We start from the raw sequence: 17,343 nt of genomic DNA, 5'->3' as shown, positions 1-17,343 counted from the left end.
ATTATTATTATTATTATTATTATTATTATTGTGACCAGATCTACCTGGAGTTCATTACCTTTGTAACTTGCTCAGCTATCAAAGCTTTGGGGCCCAGTCCCTGGACCCATTATGTACCTTTGTAATCTTTGCTACCGCCCACGGGTTGGGTATGGGGTGCATAATAAACATATTAAACTAACTCCATCCTGTCATTTTTCTAGCAGATGCGATTGATACTATGTTATGGTCTTTTAAGGTGAGATCCTTTGACATGATCACTCCCAGGTCTTTTACATTAGTTTCTCATTCTATTGTGTGGCTGGAATTTGTTTGGGCAAAGAATTCCAGATCTTCGGACCCGTGGGTACCAGTATGACTTCAAAAGATGTCAATAGCTTGGTTTTATTTTACATACGGATACCTAGCAACAGGTGTTAGTTTATTCTAATCTATCAACTTTTTTCTTAAATTGTTCAGAGATCGAGTCCAATTCCCCCATTACTTGGTTTCCATATCCCTAAATAAATAAATAAATGTTTATTTTCTTGCAAAGCTTACAATGTATGGTTTACATATAAAATATTAATTACAAGGAAGGCCTCTAGCAGGCCTAGGCATTTCGGGCAGACAAATCCCAATTCTTACACTATAATGACAGAAAATGCTGTGCCCATATGACAACAGGAAAATGCAAACTCCCTTCCTGTAAGCTTTTTCACCCTGAAATGTGTCCCTCTTCAGTACAGGAAAGACTGTGTTATAACTTAAATTACCAGGCACACCATCTAAAAGATACAAAACATCCAGGCCATGGGAAAACCTGGGTAGCCACAGCCACTCAAGAGGGAGAGGTTTTTTAGTGCCAGGAAGGAAAAAAACTGGCAGGAAATGGCAGAAATCGTACACCAAATCCAGTCATTTCTGGAGTGGAACCACAGTCGACGGCCTCCACTCCAAACCAACAGATACAGATACTAGTGCCGGAAAAAAGTCATCCCCAGTACCACCAATACCACCAGTCCGATGACATTCTTCTTTGCAAATATACTGGGTCTAAAGCCAGCAACGAACAACAAAATACTTTTCATCCGTGGACTGCTTGCAGAGGCAAATGCTCACGACTTTCACAGAGACCCCACATAAAGGATCACTTGGACAACGAAATATGGATCCCAGGTTACAACCTATACAGATGCGACAGAGTGAACAGGAAAAAGGGGGGGGGGGGTTGGCCTGTATATCGCAGTCACTTATTTGCACAGGACTGCTTAATGCCTCAAATGATGTAGTGGAAGTTTTAGCAGTAAAGATCGAGAACCAAAACCTAGTCGTTGTGGTAGTCTACAAGCCTCCGGATGCAACATCCCAGCAACTCCAGGAACAGCTGTTAAAAATTGACCACTGTCTGGAAAATCTTCCAGCTCCTGCACCCAACATCTTGCTCCTGGGGGATTTCAACTTAAGGCACCTAAAATGGAGGAATATATCTAATAATATTGTTGCAGTAATAACACCAGGAGGCAGCCCTGATGAAAACTCACACTCACACGAGCTTTTAAATCTCTGCACAAAATTCAATTTAAACCAGCAAATAATAGAGCCTACTAGACTGGAGAATACACTAGACCTCATCTTCACTAACAATGATGATCTGATAGGAAATATCACCATATCAAAAACAATATACTCAGATCACAACATAATTGAGGTTCAGACATGTATGCGTGGAGCCACAGACCGACATAATGAGATTAGTCACGAGGGAGCATTCCACCAAATTCAACTTCAATAACAAAAACATAAAGTGGGACCAAGTAAACCAAGTCCTAACCGATATAAGCTGGGAAGATATACTAAGCAACACAGACCCCCAACTTATGCCTAGAACAGATTAACTTGGTGGCACTCGATGTATGCACAAGGCTTATTCCTCTAAGAAAAAGGAGGAGTAGATGTAAAATAGAAAGAGACAGGCGCTCCCTTTACAGGCGACGGAAAAGAATAACAGAGCGGCTAAAAGAGGTCAATATATCTGAAATGCGTAGGGAGACACTGGTCAGAGAAATAGCAAGCATCGAACTTAAGCTAAAGGAATCTTATAGGAGTCAGGAATCGCGGGAAGAACTAAAAGCCATAAATGAAATCGAAAGAAACCCAAAGTATTTCTTCTCCTATGCCAAATCAAAGTCGAGAACAATGTCCAGTATTGGGTCTCTACTTAAACAAAATGGGTCCTACACAGATGACAGCAAGGAAATGAGTGAGCTACTCAAGTCCCAATATGACTCAGTTTTTAGCAAGCCACCAACCAGACTGAGAGTCGAAGATCAAAATGATTTTTTTATGAGAGAGCCACAGAATTTGGTTAACACAAGCCTATCCGATGTTATCCTGACGCCAAATGACTTCGAACAGGCGATAAATGACATGCCCATGCACTCTGCCCCAGGGCCAGACTCATGGAACTCCGTGTTCATCAAGAACTGCAAGAAGCCCCTATCACGAGCCTTTTCCATTCTATGGAGAGGGAGCATGGACACGGGGGTCGTCCCACAGTTACTAAAAACAACAGACATAGCCCCACTCCACAAAGGGGGCAGTAAAGCAACAGCAAAGAACTACAGACCGATAGCACTAACATCCCATATCATAAAAATCTTTGAAAGGGTCCTAAGAAGCAAGATCACCACCCATCTACCGATAGCACTAACATCCCATATCATAAAAATCTTTGAAAGGGTCCTAAGAAGCAAGATCACCACCCATCTAGAAACCCATCAATTACACAACCCAGGGCAACATGGGTTTAGAACAGGTCGTTCCTGTCTGTCTCAACTATTGGATCACTATGACAAGGTCCTAGATGCACTAGAAGACAAAAAGAATGCAGATGTAATATATACAGACTTTGCAAAAGCCTTCGACAAGTGTGACCATGGCGTAATAGCGCAAAAAATGCGTGCTAAAGGAATAACAGGAAAAGTCGGTAGATGGATCTATAATTTCCTCACTAACAGAACACAGAGAGTAGTCGTCAACAGAGTAAAGTTCGAGGCAGCTACGGTGAAAAGCTCTGTTCCACAAGGCACAGTACTCGCTCCCATCTTGTTCCTCATCCTCATATTCGACATAGACAAGGATGTCAGCCACAGCACCGTGTCTTCCTTTGCAGATGACACCCGAATCTGCATGACAGTGTCTTCCATTGCAGACACTGCAAGGCTCCAGGCGGACATCAACCAAATCTTTCAGTGGGTTGCAGAAAACAATATGAAGTTCAACGATGAGAAATTTCAATTACTCAGATATGGTAAACACGAGGAAATTAAATCTTCATCAGAGTACAAAACAAATTCTGGTCACAAAATAGAGCGAAACACCAACGTCAAAGACCTGGGAGTGATCATGTCGGAGGATCTCACCTTCAAGGACCATAACATTGTATCAATCGCATCTGCTAGAAAAATGACAGGATGGATAATGAGAACCTTCAAAACTAGGGAGGCCAAGCCCATGATGACACTCTTCAGGTCACTTGTTCTATCTAGGCTGGAATATTGCTGCACACTAACAACACCTTTCAAGGCAGGTGAAATTGCTGACCTAGAAAATGTACAGAGAACCTTCACGGCACGCATAACGGAGATAAAACACCTCAATTACTGGGAGCGCTTGAGGTTCCTAAACCTGTATTCCCTGGAACGCAGGCGAGAGAGATGCATGATTATATACACCTGGAAAATCCTAGAGGGACTAGTACCGAACTTGCACATGAAAATCACTCACTACGAAAGCAAAAGACTTGGCAGACGATGCAACATCCCCCCAATGAAAAGCAGGGGTGTCACTAGCATGTTAAGAGACCATACAGTAAGTGTCAGGGGCCCAAGACTGTTCAACTGCCTCCCAGCATACATAAGGGGGATTACCAACAGACCCCTGGCAGTCTTCAAGCTGGCACTGGACAAGCACCTGAAGTCGGTTTCTGACCAGCCGGGCTGTGGCTCGTACGTTGGTTTGCGTGCAGCCAGCAGTAACAGTCCGGTTGATCAGGCTCTGATCCACCAGGAGGCCTGGTCACAGACCGGGCCGCGGGGGCGTTGACCCCCGGAACTCTCTCCAGGTAAACTCCAGGTAAGGCTAAAGTGTCTTCAATTAAATCACGTACCTTGCCTCAGTTGGAATTAACAGCCATTTATGTAGGTGTCAAATTAGCTAATTATATAAGAAATAAGTTGCAGGACATAAATATTAGCGGCACTGTAATTTTATCTGATAATGAGGTATCCTTACAATGGATTCGTAATGGAAACAGTAAAATTGTGTACATACAAAACAGAGTCACTGAAATTAATCAGATGCAAGAGAAGTATAATAGTTTGGGTCAGCATATGTTAACATTTAATCATATACCTGGTGAGGAGAATCCAGCTGATTTCTTGTCTCGAGGTTTACCTTATGCTAAATTTGTAAATGCTGTATCATGGTTTAAAGGACCGAGCTGGTTGGTAAATAAAGCTGATTGGCCTGTACAAAAGGTGTATATTGCTCCTGTTGAAATTACTGTGACCACCGCTCCAATAGTTTGTCCTTCCTTAGCCATTGATATAAATAGGTATTCTTCTTTACCCAAACTAATCAATGTAACTAAGTTGGTGTTTAAATTTCTAAACAAGATGAATATTTCATATAAGTTTTCACATCCTCTTGAATATTGGATACAGAGGGTACAAGAAGAAATCTATGGAAATGAGATTAAATTGATGATGGAAAGAAAAATTGTGAAAGGTTCCATAATAGAGAAATTGGGGCTGTATTTATAGAACAATGTAATTAGGTGCAGAGGTAGGTTACAAAATGCTGAATTGGGTGATTATGCTAAACACCCTATCTTACTGCCCAAAACTCATCATCTAACAAATTTAATTGTTCTAAATGCCCATAAAAATGTAATGCATGGTGGGGTACAAGATACCTTAAATTGTATTAGGGAAACTTTCTGGATTCCACAAGGACGGCAAAGTGTAAAAAGGGTGATTAAATCTTGTGTAATATGTCGCCGTGTGGATGACAGATCCTATATGTACCCAGGTCCTCCACCATTGTCAAATGAGCAATTTGAGTCATTTAGCAACGAACTCCAGCCAGCCACAGTGTGGAAAATACTGTATATATTTTCCGGAAATACGGTAACTTATAGGTAAATAGATGCCCTATATTGTATTTTTAAAAGAAGTATGATATCGAAAATGGGAAACCTGCGGCTGGGGGAGTCAGTCGCCATTTTGTTTGAATTTGGACTAGAAGCGTTAGTGTAATGGGAAGAATTTTTCGTGCTCTAGAGGTTAAAATTGGGCTGACACCTTCAAATCAGTAATCTTTTGACTACCGCCCACAGGATGGGTATGGGGTGCATAATAAACATATTAAACTAACTAAACTAAACCTCTCAAATAGGAGGCAAAATTGTTGGATGTGCATTCCTGCATAACTTGAGATATCAGGCGACAGGACAGGACAACTCCAGGAACCTCAGATAAGCTGTCTAATTTATGTTTAAATTCTGGCCAGTAAATTTTTCATAAATATAGGCAAAAGGGGGGGTCCTGTACATGACACATTAATCTCCAGTCAAATTGGTGAGTGATATTAAGATATTTTCCTTCTGTTATATAAATGTGTTTATATATAATCATTTTTTAATTTAATATACAGTCCACAAATTTATATATTTACCAGCATTCCTGGTGATGTATATTTCATTTAATTAATAGGTCCAGAGCAACTTGTGGATATGACAGTTGTAGGTATCGAAGGGGGACATTTTTTGCGACCTAGGTGTCCTAGATTCCTACTTGTCTAACTGATAAATAATAATTATCTATGTTCATTTATTGTTATGTACATAATGAGTTACATACAGATAAATGCAATTTTCCACAAGTAACAGCCTGGTTGATCAGGCCCTAATCCACCATGAGGCCTGGTCACAGACTGGCCCGTGGGGACATTGACCCCCAGAACTCTCTCCAAGTATGTACCAGAGTATGCATAAAATGATAACAGCAATTTTATATGGGTGATGGGCATGGGTTTTAAAAATTTCAGCAAAGAGGAGGCAAGAGGAAGCAAAGATGTCATGTGCAAAAGCAGTGTGTGTGTGTGTGGTGTGATTATGCATAGAATTCAAAGAGTAGAAATTGAAAGAAGTGTGTGGGAGAGGTCACCAAGTGTATAATTCAGAGGGCTGAAAGGGTGATTGTTCAATTGGGTAAGCCCTTCAGAGAGGATGGAGAGGAATAGGACATGCATAAACATGAAGTGGAAGGTAAGAGGGTAAGCATTTGTTTCATGAGCAGCTTTAGGAATAGGGTAAAGGAAGCTTTGAGGTTTAGGGGCTTGAGCATCCAGCAGGTTTGTGTTACTGTGTGTGATAGTGAATGGAGAAAAGTGGCTTTTAACTTGTGCTGCTGGAGTATGAGCGAAGTAACATGAAGGAGCTCATGGAAACCGATTAGACAGACTGGAGTCATGAAGGTGGGAAGGGCAGTATCTGCACTGTGAAAGAGGGGTTGGGGATGTTGTTGTTGATAGATAATATGAATTATGATGTCAGCACTTGAGGAAAGACAGCAATTTAATGATGACGTATACTGTATATGCAGGAGATCTCTCTCTGAATAATATATTGTATATACAAATTTCTGAAGGGACCAATTTTGCCTTAGGCCACCATTTTATGCTTCATATCAGCTATTTGGGTGTCTTGCTGTCTTGTCATGCCTAGGGATAAGAATGCAGGGCCAGGCAGATCCACACAATGCATCATGAATGATGGTGACTCAGCAGGACTCGAGAACAAGGTGTATGATATACCACTCTGCATGTAAGCAAGTTTGTTTTTATTAGGCTTGTGTACATAGCATAGTTATGTTTTTTTTTTTTTTACAGTGGTCTTGAGGGTACACATGATCACATACAAGTACATTTCAGTTTATGTATAATTTTACCCAATATAACCTAAGAAACCATTGTGGCTATTTCCATGTTTTAAAAGATAGTATACCCCGAGTTAATTGTAATATCATAAGACTTTCTCGTACATAATGTCTTGATGGCACGCACATTATGGGCACATTAAAAAGTACCTTAACCCTTTGACTGTTTCCGACGTATAAATACGTCTTACGAGCCAATGTTTCTGACGTATTTATACGCATAAATTCTAGCAGCTTCAAATCAAGCAGGAGAAAGCTGGTAGGCCCACATGTGAGAGAATGGGTCTCCATGGTCAGTGTGCACCATATAAAAAAAATCGGGGAGCCAGTGGTGCATTGTGGGAATGCCATTTCAGTTGTCCTTTTTCAGCATGTCTAGCGGTAAGAAATATGTGATTCCCCAGCAAATCTGGGACTCTTCTCTTCCCAAGTGATGCTCTAACACAGATGGAAGTGTCAGTGAAGATCAATTTCATGATTTGGAGGAGTTTGAGACCAAAAGCAATGGAGGAGGAGGAGGGGAGGAAGAGGAGGAGGAGGAGGAGGAGGAGGAGGAGGAGGAGGAGGAGGGAAGGAAGAGGAGGAGGAGGAGGAGGAGAAGAGGAGGAGGAGGAGGAAGAAGAAGATGTAATAATATTGTTCCCTTGAAGCAAGAAAAAAAAAAGTCCACCCCATGACAGTGACAAGATAAGGGGAGATAACATCTGATAAGAGCTGACTTTGATGAGCGTAAAGGAGGGTAATATTACATGACCATCACCCTCCCTTTGTTTTTGCTGGTACACAAACATTTCTGTCTGTTTATTTGTCTGTCTGTCAAGCTCCCTGTCTGTCCATCTAGCTCTCTGTCTCAGAGAGAGCCACAAGACTGTGTCATCACGTTTACTCACATCTTCAAGCAGAGTATAGCACTTTGTCTGGATTTCTTGGGTTATCCTAGGTAATTTACACTATGTATACTTGTATTTATGTGTACCTGTGAGACAGAGATAGGCAGACAGATAGAAAGAGAGACAGATTGAAAGATATAGAATAAGGGAGAAAGATAATTAGATAGAATGGAGGAGGGGAAGCAGCATCCGACCCCATTGTTTTGACAGGCGGTAGGGGGAGTGACTAATGAGACAATATGTCACTTTGACAGCTGCCGACTTCTGACTCAAAACAATTATAAGCCACACACTTGCACACAAGACAAGGAGGAGGAGAAGGAGGAGGAGAAGGAGGAGGAGGAGAAGGAGGAGGAGAAGGAGGAGGAGGAGAAGGAGAAGGAAAAGGAGGAGGAGGAGGAGGAGAAGGAGGAGGAGGAGGAGAAGGAGGAGGAGAAGGAGGAGGAGAAGGAGGAGGAGGAGAAGGAGGAGGAGGAGAAGGAGAAGGAGGAGAAGGAGAAGGAGGAGGAGGAGGAGGAGAAGGAGGAGGAGGAGGAGGAGAAGGAGGAGGAGAAGGAGGAGGAGGAGGATGATTGTTTGTTTTTGTAAACAAGTTTTGTAAACAATATATTGATAATTATGTTTGTGTGCTTATTGTGTTGTATACAACGAGTGTATATATATACATTGCACCTTACTTTGGTCTCATAGGCCACATAAGTTATGTGAAAAAATAAAATAGTGAAAAAAACAAAAAACCTTCAATTACAAGTAAACTAAAGTTTACCGGGTGAGCGGCAGTTGCCGCTGTTGCCATACGCGGCTCATTTTCTGCAAACTTCACGGCTCTATATCTCGGTAAGTACCGATGGCAAAAATTTTTTTTTTGGACTAAAACACTCAGAAAAATAATCTTAACATTTTCATAAGAAAAAATAATTTTTTTTTTTTTGAATATTTGGCGACATAGAATGACAGTTTCAGAGAGGGGCCTGAAACAGTCAAAGGGTTAAAATGTATTATTTACACCCAGGATTACCTAAGAAAGTCAGACAATGTAACTTATTGCCATGTTTTGAGAAATATCACACTCTGAATCAGTTCTAATAATACATAAGATTTCCATGTAAACCTAGAGAGGGTTTTGGGGGTCATCATCCTCCTGGTGGATCAGGGTCTGATCAACCAGGCTGTTACTGCTGGCCGCACGCAAACTGACGTATGAACCACAGCCTAGCTGGTCAAGTATTGACTTTAGGTGCCTGTCCAGCGCCTTCTTGAAGACAACCAGGAGTCTATTGGTAATCCCCCTCATGTATGCTGGGAGGCAGTTGAACAGTCTTGAGCCCCTGACACTTACTGTAGTCTCCCAAGGTACTCGTGGTGCCCCTGCTTTTCACTGGGGGAATGTTACATCTCCTGCTGAGTGTTTTGCTCTCATAGGGAGTGATTTTCGCATGCAAGTTTGATACTAATCCCTCTAGGATTTTCCAGGTGTATATTATCATGTATCTCTCTTGGCTACATTCCAGGAAATACAAATCAAGGAACTTCAACCTTTCCCAGTAATTTAGGTGCTTTATCGTACTTATGTGTGCCGTGAAAGTTTTTGTACACCCTCCAGGTCAGCAATTTCGTTTGCCTTGATGGGGGCAGTTAGTGTACAGTAGTATTCCAGCCTAAAGAGAACAAGCGATTCGAAGAGAATCGTCATAGGCTTGGCGTCCCTAGTTTTGAAGGTTCTCATTATTCATCCTATTATTTTTCTAGCAGATGCAGTAGATACATTGTTGTGGACTTTGAAGATGAAATCCTTTGACATTATCACTCCCAAGTCCTTCACATTACTTTTTCACTCTATTGTATGGTTAGAATTTGTTGTATACATGTACCCTGATACAGTTTTAATTTCCTCAAGTTTTGTGTATCTGAGTAGTTGAAATTTCTCTTCATTGAACTTCATATTGTTTTGAGTGGCTCACTTGAATATTTGGTTGATGTCCACTTGGAGTCTTGTGGTGTCTTCAATGGAAAACATTGTCATGGCAATTCAGGTATCATCCACAAAGAAAGACACAAAGCTATGGCTTACATCTCTGTCTGTGCCAGATATGAGGATGAGGAACAGGATGGGAGCAAGTACTGTGCCTTGTGTGTATACTACATCTGTATTTTGTTTATCCTCTCTGTAGCATCCAGGACCTTCTCATAGTGGTCCAGTAGCTGGGACAATATAAATTGTACCAATTTATATTGTATATTCCATATGGGAGATGGTAGTAGGTTGGTAGATAGCAACCACCCAGGTGAGTGTGAAACAAACTTTTAATTGTTTTACATGATGGTAGGATTCCTACCATCATGAAAATCATGTAGACTACCATCTTTTTTCTGTCTCATAAATACATGAGATAACAGCTACTTCTACTTTCACTTAGGTCATACTACACATGCATGTACATGCTTATATATACACACACGATAGCTGACTCGACCCCTGCAACGACAATTAGGTGAGTACACCCATCTGGGGTTTCTTCTATTTTCTTAATAGTTCTTGTTCTTTTTTATTTCCTCTTATCTCCATGGGGAAGTGAAAGAGAATTCTTCCTCAGTACGCCATGCGTGTCATAAGAGGCGACTAAAAGCCAGGAGCAAAGGACTAGTAACCCCTTCTTCTGTATAAATTACTAAATTTAAAAAGAAAAACTTTCATTTTTCTTCTTAAGTCACCCTGCTTTGGTGGGATATAGTTTTTTTTTTTTTTTTAAATTCCATATGGGACTATTTTGGGCTAAGCCTTTTTCCTTGCATTGAGTACAGTGTTAGATATCAAAAGCAAATTATAAAAGAAAAAATAATAATTTAGTGTCAGTAAATTGCAGAACATATGTATCATTTAGCACATTTACATAGCCATTGCCATCATATAAAATTGTAAGTTTTCTTTTGATTTAATTTCTTTTTTCAGAGTTCTATTTAGAAAAATATTCTCTCTAGAAAAATATTCTCTCTCAACCTGTAATTTTTGTTTCACAATTGATTCTCACTCTCTCTCTCTGGGTATGCCATAGTTAAAGGGTTAAATATGAACATAAAAGCATATTCTAGGTCTTCTGGTCCTCCTGCAATCTTGTAATTCATCTGTCATCTGCTGGTACATAGTATATGACATCTTGGCCATCCCTGGTTTAGCACTCAAAATTAGAGACGTCCTTAACTGCCATTCATTATAATATGGAGTAATATTCAGTTAAGTGCTATGATAAAGGTTAATGACAAAGAAAACTATTTATTCATACTTATATTTCATACAAGTATTTACAATGGATATCTTCAAAACAAATTATGATACTTTATACAAATGGATTTTTGTGAAAACATATTTTTTGCACCAGATGTATCTTGCTTCCCTAATTTAAAATTATCTAATTATTGTTTAAGGCTCTGGATAAATATTTATGTTTTCAAGATATTTAAATAATTTTATCTGCTAACTAGCTGTGAATCAGGTACACAGCATTTCAAATTATTATTCTTGTGCTTTGAAGACATTTTCTAATAAGTATAATATATTACAATAAATTATTACTAAAATTTAAACTGATCATAAATCCAATTACATTTATAAAAATATAAAAAGTTATGCCTGAATCAACACACACACAGCAACAACAAACTGAATGAACACAATTATGAACTTCAAACTGGATGCACAAGTGACAATGGAATTATTTACACCACTGGTAAGAGTCAGAAACATGAGAGAGACAGAAATATGAGCAATAAAACATTAATTAAAAATATTCAGTTATAACATATACACATATCAGTGTATGAAATATTTAAATGTGTTGGAGTGAATCTGGATAAAAACTGGCTATAGGTTGCAATGGCACAATCTTGCCTGGAGCAAGAGATAGAATGAATGATGGGAATATCAGATTTAAAATAGTTTGTAACATGCACATGAGGGAAAAATATTTGGAATGTAACCACAACAAGTTCTTGATAGAGAGCAGAGGCAGCAGTTCGTAATCGCAACCCACATTTTCATCACCACCCGAGAGTTCCAAGATGAAGTTGAAGGCTGAAGGATAAACGACTGTAACTGGTTGAAAATATTAATTATCCCCAGGTGGTGATTACAACTGGTTTGTAAAGGAGCTACTGCATCAGATGAGAGGTTGATCTTTGGTGTTTAGGGATGTTCAGCATCAAGCATTCTTCAATACCTAGTAGGGAAACAGGAAACTTAGAAGTCCTGTATGGTATATTACTAATAAGAATTAACAAAATATACATATTCAAATTGTACAACATGCCATAGAACTGCATGTGAATTTAATAAGAACAGTCAATTTGTAATTTTCATATTACAGTTAAATATAGTTTTAGATATAAAAAAAAAAGTTCCTGACAATGCAAAACAGAAATTTCTTCCAGCACTGGGTCAAAACTTTGGAAGCAAAAATTTCAGATTATGAATAATAATTTAACAGATAAACTCATATCTTAGCTAATAACAAAAGATATACTATATTGTATATGAAATTTATATATATAAAAAATTACTGTGTTTTGCACTTTTATAAGGTTGATCAATATGTCAGATAAATAAATGCATGACATAACATTTACACAAGATGCTTGAAGAACCTGAGTAGGTTTACAAGACATTATCTTGACTCACCTTTCTTTCTTCTCTTCTCTTGAACTTTGTCTAATAACAGTTGGCTTGGCACTTGATGGTGAGTCTCTTTCAAATATGGCTGCCATATCCCTAATTCGTCTTTGTTGACCAGTGTTCCCTCTAGTGGCTGCATTCCCTGCAGCAGCTAGTGCACTTGTATCACTACTGCCTTCTCCCAGTCTGCCTATTTTCTTAGGAGCATTTGCAGGAGGAGGAGGAGTTGCTTTTGGAATGCCAGAGGAAGATGATTTTAAAGCTGCAGGTGGTGATGGAACTGTTTTAGAAATGCTAGGTGAAGATGGAGCAGCTTTAGGAATAGAAGTTTTTCTTACTGGTGACACAGGAGGAGTAGAGTTTTTCGTTATTGATTCCATTCCTGATTTTTGGTCTTGTTTAATATTAGCTTTTTCACTTTTGGTGTCTTTTTCCAATTTATCCAAGTTGGGAGGCTTTTCTTGACTCTTGGCCCATATAGCCACTCGTTCTTTAACATTAATATCTTCATCAATGTCATCCTTTGAAGTTCTGCAGCGTCCACTACCCCGAGTGCTAGCTGATCTATGAAAAGTTGGAGTACCAGAGGGAGATTTTATGGGACTAATTGGGGCTGAGTTTTTTCTTAATGGACTAGACTTTGAATCACCACTGCTAGAACGACTTAGTATTATTTCCTTGTCCGGAGACTGCCTTAAACTTGAACGTGGGTTTATGTCATTTGATCTATTGCTGCTGTTGCTACAACTACTACTGCTGCTTCTTTGAAATGTAGGAGTTGGACTTTCAGAAGAGTAGCGAGTCCTTGTAGGACTCTTCAGCTCCCCTACTCTTCCCATGTCACTTAGGCTTCTTCTAGCAGGCGAGGCTCTTTTGAATACCAATTCATCACCCTGTTCTCCCTTTTTCTCCGTTACAATTTGCGAGGCTATGCTATATTTTTCAGAAGCAACTGTGTCCCCTAGCTGTTTAACAGGGCTAGTTTTTCCAGGTAATGATTCGTGAAGTTGTTTTGTTGGACTAATACTTTCTCTTCTTCTCGGACTTGCACATTTAATCTCGGAACTTTGAGTAATCTCATCGTCATTTTCACCACACTCTTCTTCTGGCCGAGATGGACTTGTGGCCTTCTGCTTAAGTCTCATAATCATTTCATCTTTTTCTCCACGGAAGCTCTCCGACTTGTACTTTTCTCTTAAAAATGACCTTCTTTCTTTTTTATATTGTTCAATTCTCTCTCTCTTCTGTGGGTCCATGAGATCAACATTACTAAGAATACTGGCAAGTTCACTTGTTGTGGTATCCTCGGCCTCCTTTGTTAAATTTTCTTGAGTAACTATGCCCAACTTAGTGTCTTTGGATGATGACCTGAAATCTGGAGAACTTTTAAATCTTTGGAAAGCAGGAAATTGTGAGGATATGGGCTTACATTCAGTCAATTTTTCAGAATCTAGGCTTTCAGGTTCTGTAGGCAGTGCTGATTCAGATGCTTCACCTTCTGTAGATCGTATTTGAGACTTAACATCACCTAAGTTATGGTGAACTTTAAGATCAAATGAATGACCTGATTCAGCTGTTTCACACTGAATATTAAATGGCAATTGACTAGGTTTAAATACTGGGGAAAAAGATGCATTTTCTTCAGTTGGTGTTGCCTGGGCAGATCCATTGCTGGGTGTGCCTGGAGTGGCAGGAGAGTCTGGAGAGATAGACACTGATGATGGTGTCGAGACTGGTGAAATTAAGGGTGAGGATAAGTTCAGTTTAGGTAACTGACGTGGCCGAGGCACAGGAGCAACAATAGGCGTGTGACGAGGAGTAGTTCTGGGCCAAGGAGCAGGACTAATAATACTTGGGAGTGGTAAAGCTCTGTTTGGGGTAGATGTTGCAGCTGGAGGAACTGGAATATTTTCTGGAGTGGGTGGAGAGAGACTTGGCAATATAGGTGGTAAGGTACAAGAAGATGAACAGTGATCCAGTGTTTCTTGTATAGGTTTAGGAGAACTGGCATCATCACTACTCACTGGTGATGTAACATCATCTGTAGTAGACTCTGTTGGTGAAGCAAAAGATGGGAGAACTAAGACTTCCGTTGCCATGCTTACTGATGAGGGAGTAATGGGTGAGTCTAAGCATTCACTATCCTCACTAGGCTGAGTATAAATTTCAGTATCTAAAGCAGTCACCTCAGGATCCAGTATAGAGTCTTGAGAACAAGGCAAGGGTTCATAAGTTTGGGAAACATTCATGTTGCCCATTTGAGGCACCTGTACTGGAAGCTCTGAAGAATTCTCAGGTAAACCCATAACATGTGCAGTTGTACCCAGCTCTTTAACACTCAAAATGCCAACATCTGACTCTTCTAATGCACGCGGTTTTTCCTCCTGCACCTTCAGCATGTCATTCACCTCTTGTATAGATTTCCTAAGGAACTTGACTTGCTGGTATACCATTTCCCCTTCAATCTCAACTTCAGTTTTATCATCACTTACTGTTTTTTCAGGAAGGGTAGACACCTGAGAACTAAATTCTACATTTTCATAATTTGGGTGATCCCTAAATGAATATTCTTCATATGCATCATCTGTATCAGGCACAATCTGGTCATGTTCATCACTACTTTCTTCTAAATTTTCATACACTGGTAAGGATTCCTTAGCAGGGGATTCAACATTTTCATATGCACTATCAACTACCATATTTTCACGATCCTCTGTTATGTCAACATTTTCATAAGAAACATCACTTGAAGCACTGTTTATATATTTCTCATCGTTTTTGCTTCCATTCTCTGTTTCGTATTCCACATTTTGATACTCAGGTCTGTATTCTACATTTTCATACTCGGCACCGTACTTAACGTTTTCATACACAGAATTGTAATTATAGTTCTCATAATCTACATCAGAGCATGGAAGCTCTGATGCCACCAATAATACTTGTCCACCTGTTTCACAAGTCTGAAAACTAGTTTGGGAAGACTGAACACTTGGCAGAGAAGACTGTGGCAAGGTCTCGTCAAAAGGAGAATCTACCACCTTCAAGGGAAGTCCTGAGCTACTTGTGTCTACATTTTCATACATTGGACCTTCTTCAGTTTGATCATCACTACTACTCAAGTCTATCGATAATGGACTTGACTGCCGAGGCTCATCAATAGCAGGTGGGTATGGCATTGGCTGTCCTACACCTACTAAGTCCTGGACAAACTGGGACTCGCTAGGGGTGGAAGGTTCAGTTGTGTCACTCAGTGGGTGATACTGAATCTCTAAAAATGTGGAGTCGCCCTGAGGAGTCTCTGGCGAAGTTAGTGCTGACCCTAAATTTAGAAGATCTGCCGTCGGAAGTCCCAGTAACGAACTGGGACGAGGTTTCGGAAGTTCTTGTTGCGGGGTTAAGTCTTCTTGCACTGGTGTTACAGGGGTAACTGGAGCAATAGGAAGATTCTGTTGTGTCTCAGGTTTCTCACCAATTATGGCAACTGAGAGTTCAATAGGAGTTACTGAAGTATAAGATGGAACCAGTGTGTTAACTGCATCTGCCAAAGATTCTCTGCCATACCCCACAATTCCTACTCCACTACTACTGCTTCCTAATGTGAAACTCTCATTATCTGATACAGTGGCTTCTGCAAGTGAGGTGCTGCTTACTTCTGATGCACTAACTGAAGGAGAAGTTCTTAAGTGTGTAATTTTATCTAATAATTCTGGATCTATAAGTGCATAGTCCATACTATTTCTTGATGGAGTATCATCACATTCTTGGCTTTCTTCTGCCTCCACATGTATTTCTGCTGTTATTGTTTCTCTACTTTTGTCATGCTCTGGTAACAATCTAGCACCACTTAAGAAACTAGAGATTTCTGGCTTTAAAGAATGGCCATCCAATTTTAAGGTCTGACCTTCTTTAGTGTCCACCTCTGCTGTACGAACATGCTTAAATTTTGGAGAACTACTGGGAGAAGTTGGTCTTGGAGACGTTTCTGTCCGTCGACGAGAGGTTTCAGGGCTGAGAGCATGGACAATCTTATCCTTAAGAGATGCTGAAGCCCTTTTTAAACTGTTGTTGCACGAATCTTCACTGGAATCACTTATACTTGGATCAGTTCTCCGGTGGGTGGGTGGTGAAGTAAATCTGTGTTTAAACTTTTCTTTGAGAGACTTTTTTTCTGGCCTGGGACTCAAATTTTCTTTGCTCCTCCCACTCTCTGAGCACATACTTAAGTTCTCCATATCTAAAGTGGAACTGGACATGTTATCCGGATCTTCAACTGAAGTTGATTTAAGAGTATCTACTTCAAAGCCTTTTAGGTCTTTTTCACTGGTACTAAAGTTCAAATCAAGTTCACTGATATCCAAGTATATTCTTGAATTGTCTGGCGAGAAATCTATATCACTCTCACCTTCCTCTTTTACTGGTACTTGTGAAGGCACGTTATTTAACCGGCTTTCCAGGGTGTTAAAGTATGAATCGTGGGAAACCGAGCGATTATGCGTGCGGGGAGAAGGTATGGGACTCGACATGGAGCTGCTTCTGCTTTCACGTTCATCCTGAGGAGATTTTTCGTACTTCTCCCACATTAAAAACTCTCGTTTTTCTGGTGATTCCAGTGCCTAAAAGAAAGATGACAACTATTAAATAGGAGACAACAAATACTATTATAACTACTGAAATTATGGAATTTTTAATATACAGTGTATATACTGTATAGTTCTTTCAGTGGTGTGAAGGGTTCTTGATCCAAGGAATTAGTTACCCTCTCCTTGAATCAAATTTCACTTTCCTTCATTCCCCAGCAGTGTATGGC

General features: G+C 39.9%; 1 protein-coding gene across 8 annotated transcripts in view; it reads right to left on the bottom strand.

The window, feature by feature from the left end:
• Positions 1–11,138: 11,138 nt before the first annotated feature.
• CdGAPr (GTPase-activating protein CdGAPr) overlaps positions 11,139–17,343 on the bottom strand; it is a 1,516,021-nt gene continuing 1,509,816 nt past the window's right edge. For all 8 annotated transcript variants that reach the window (XM_070082835.1, XM_070082834.1, XM_070082838.1 and 5 more), the window contains 2 exons: positions 12,543–17,149; positions 11,139–12,084 (listed from right to left, as the gene is read on the bottom strand). In XM_070082835.1, coding sequence (XP_069938936.1) covers positions 12,078–12,084; positions 12,543–17,149 — 4,614 coding nt within the window. In that variant the 3' untranslated portion in view covers positions 11,139–12,077. The remainder of the gene's footprint in view (positions 12,085–12,542; positions 17,150–17,343) is intronic.

This window comes from Cherax quadricarinatus, chromosome 8 (genome assembly GCF_038502225.1).
Source record: "Cherax quadricarinatus isolate ZL_2023a chromosome 8, ASM3850222v1, whole genome shotgun sequence".
Lineage (NCBI taxonomy): Eukaryota > Metazoa > Arthropoda > Malacostraca > Decapoda > Parastacidae > Cherax > Cherax quadricarinatus.
Note: the sequence above shows the minus strand (reverse complement) of the source record. Positions and strands in the feature narration are given on the sequence as shown.